Source organism: Mandrillus leucophaeus, unplaced genomic scaffold (assembly GCF_000951045.1).
Source record: "Mandrillus leucophaeus isolate KB7577 unplaced genomic scaffold, Mleu.le_1.0 Scaffold130, whole genome shotgun sequence".
NCBI lineage: Eukaryota > Metazoa > Chordata > Mammalia > Primates > Cercopithecidae > Mandrillus > Mandrillus leucophaeus.
This window is the reverse complement of record NW_012101255.1, coordinates 4,755,378-4,757,635: the sequence shown is the minus strand read 5'-3', so window position 1 is coordinate 4,757,635 and position 2,258 is coordinate 4,755,378. Positions and strand designations below refer to the sequence as shown.

At 35.2% G+C, this 2,258-nt stretch overlaps 1 protein-coding gene across 1 annotated transcript in view; it reads left to right on the top strand.

Annotated features, from left to right (window-relative positions):
* Positions 1–2,258, top strand: part of CPA3 (carboxypeptidase A3 (mast cell)) — a 35,825-nt gene that overhangs the window by 16,774 nt on the left and 16,793 nt on the right. The window contains exons 4-6 of the mRNA XM_011972797.1: positions 355–457; positions 558–659; positions 1,697–1,798. Of these exons, the coding sequence (XP_011828187.1) occupies positions 355–457; positions 558–659; positions 1,697–1,798 (307 nt within the window). The remainder of the gene's footprint in view (positions 1–354; positions 458–557; positions 660–1,696; positions 1,799–2,258) is intronic.

The following is a 2,258-nucleotide window of genomic DNA, read 5'->3' as shown; positions in this document are numbered from 1 at the left end:
AATATAAAACTTATTAGTGAGATAATTTATATAATTTTTATACTATCTTCAAAATCTGGTATATATTTTACACATACAGCAATCTACTCTTGGACAAGCCCCACATCACATGTCCTGTAGGCACATGGGGCTAGAGACTATCATACTGGACAGCACAGCTCCAGATAAATGGGGAGATCAGAAGCCAGACATATGACATGTCTAAAGGAGATAGACAGAGGAGAATAATGAAGAAACAGAGCAAACTTGATTAAAGATACAGGAGAAGGAAGAGAAGTTTTCTGCAAATGAAAGATAACTGTGTTTTCCTTTCTCATGATAAAACATGTATTTTATCATTCCCCTGTCAAACAGAATCTTGATTCATGATCTACAAGAAGAGATTGAGAAACAGTTTGATGTTAAAGAAGATATCCCAGGCAGGCACAGCTATGCAAAATACAACAACTGGGAAAAGGTACAGTATAAAATGCCTGTACTTTTTAAGCTACCCTTAATATTTATTGTCATTTTATTTTCTTTTATTCTAATTTTGCAAAATTGATTTTGCTCTTAAGATAGTGGCTTGGACTGAAAAGATGATGGATAAGCATCCTGAAATGGTCTCCCGTATTAAAATTGGATCTACTGTTGAAGATAATCCACTCTATGTCCTGAAGGTAAAAATAATGCAAGAACCACTAGTTCTTATTATTGTTGAAAAACATGAATTTAAAAGTTACTTTCTAATACAACTGAGTCATTTTTGAGACAATACATATTATCTCTGAAAGACTATTTAAGCTCCAGACATCCATTAAAGAATAGAAGTGACAGGTGGTTTTGGTGGAACCAAGAAAGTGTCTGGATAAACATTTGTCAGAGATTGCACAGTGGACAAACCCAAACAAATATTTCATCACACAGCTTTATTACGAGAGTCTGTGATGTCTCTGGTATAAAAAACCCTCACCCCTTAAAATGCAGCGAAACTGATGAATAAATGTCATGAAAGGAATTTAAATATCATAGCCTCATAGGACTGTAGAACAGTATATTAGGCATTTCAACCCTGTATTGCTGGAGGGTTCCCTAAAACAGAGCCAACAATTTCCATTCTGTTGCTGCTGGATTTTTGCACATCCAAAGATACTGCTCCCTGAAGCAGCCACTTAACAAGTGAGAAGCCCATCCACATCCTGAATCCCCATTCATTCATTATCTCCAATCACCCAAAACAAATCTGCACTCTCTTCAAAATGGCAGCCATTCAAGTAACCAGTACTAATTCCCTTCCCCACTCCAACACAACACAAGATCTTCTCCACTCCAGGGTAAATATCCCCAGTTTACAAAACCAGAAAAGCAAAAGGAAATGGCAGAAACAAAAGTGACTTTATAATCAATTTCTCAGAACACAGGATGTTAGTAATAAAATAAAAACAATGGACTACAAATTTTTTTCAAAATCCTACCAGCTGCCCTGACACTAGAAAAATTTTTTGAAAAATATACATTGTAATAGATTATGAATTATGGATAGACATCTAAGGATATGTCCCGTAGTCCCTTCTGAGAACAATATGTGCATACATGGTTCTCATTCAACAATAGACAGGGGAAAGAATTGCTTTGAGAATATGAATGAGTTATTGGTCAAGAAGGGATCAATGTGTGAATTTGTTCAAAACAATATCTCAAGTTTATTTTTAAATAGATTGGAAAAAAGAATGAAAGAAGAAAGGCTATTTTTATGGATTGTGGCATTCATGCACGAGAATGGGTCTCCCCAGCATTCTGCCAGTGGTTTGTCTATCAGGTAAGTGAATCAGAAGACTCTCCCAATTCTCCTTTGACTGCCTAGTTTCCAGCACTTCACTGAGTGGCGACATCCTTTCCAAACACGCAATTCCACTTAGCTAGAAGAGCCCACACTTGGTGCTGGTCAGGGAAGAAATGCTCTGAATTTTACTCATCATTACAGTTTTTATGAAATTGACACCTTCCCTTCAAACAATTCTTAAACTCAAGCTAAGAGTTTATGAAACTCAAACTTTTCTTGGGCTATCATATGAAAGTTTTTCCTATAGTCAAGTGTGGAAAATCTGAAACAAACTTCACATAACCTACAAATGTAACTTTTCTTCAGTGAGTTCAAAACATAGATATTTAATTTTAATTCCTGTTTAGATAATACATTGGTCACACATGTACTTGGAATTTTCATATTTAAGTTTCCTTTCTGAGTGTAAAATAACTCACTCTTTTTTTTTTTTTTT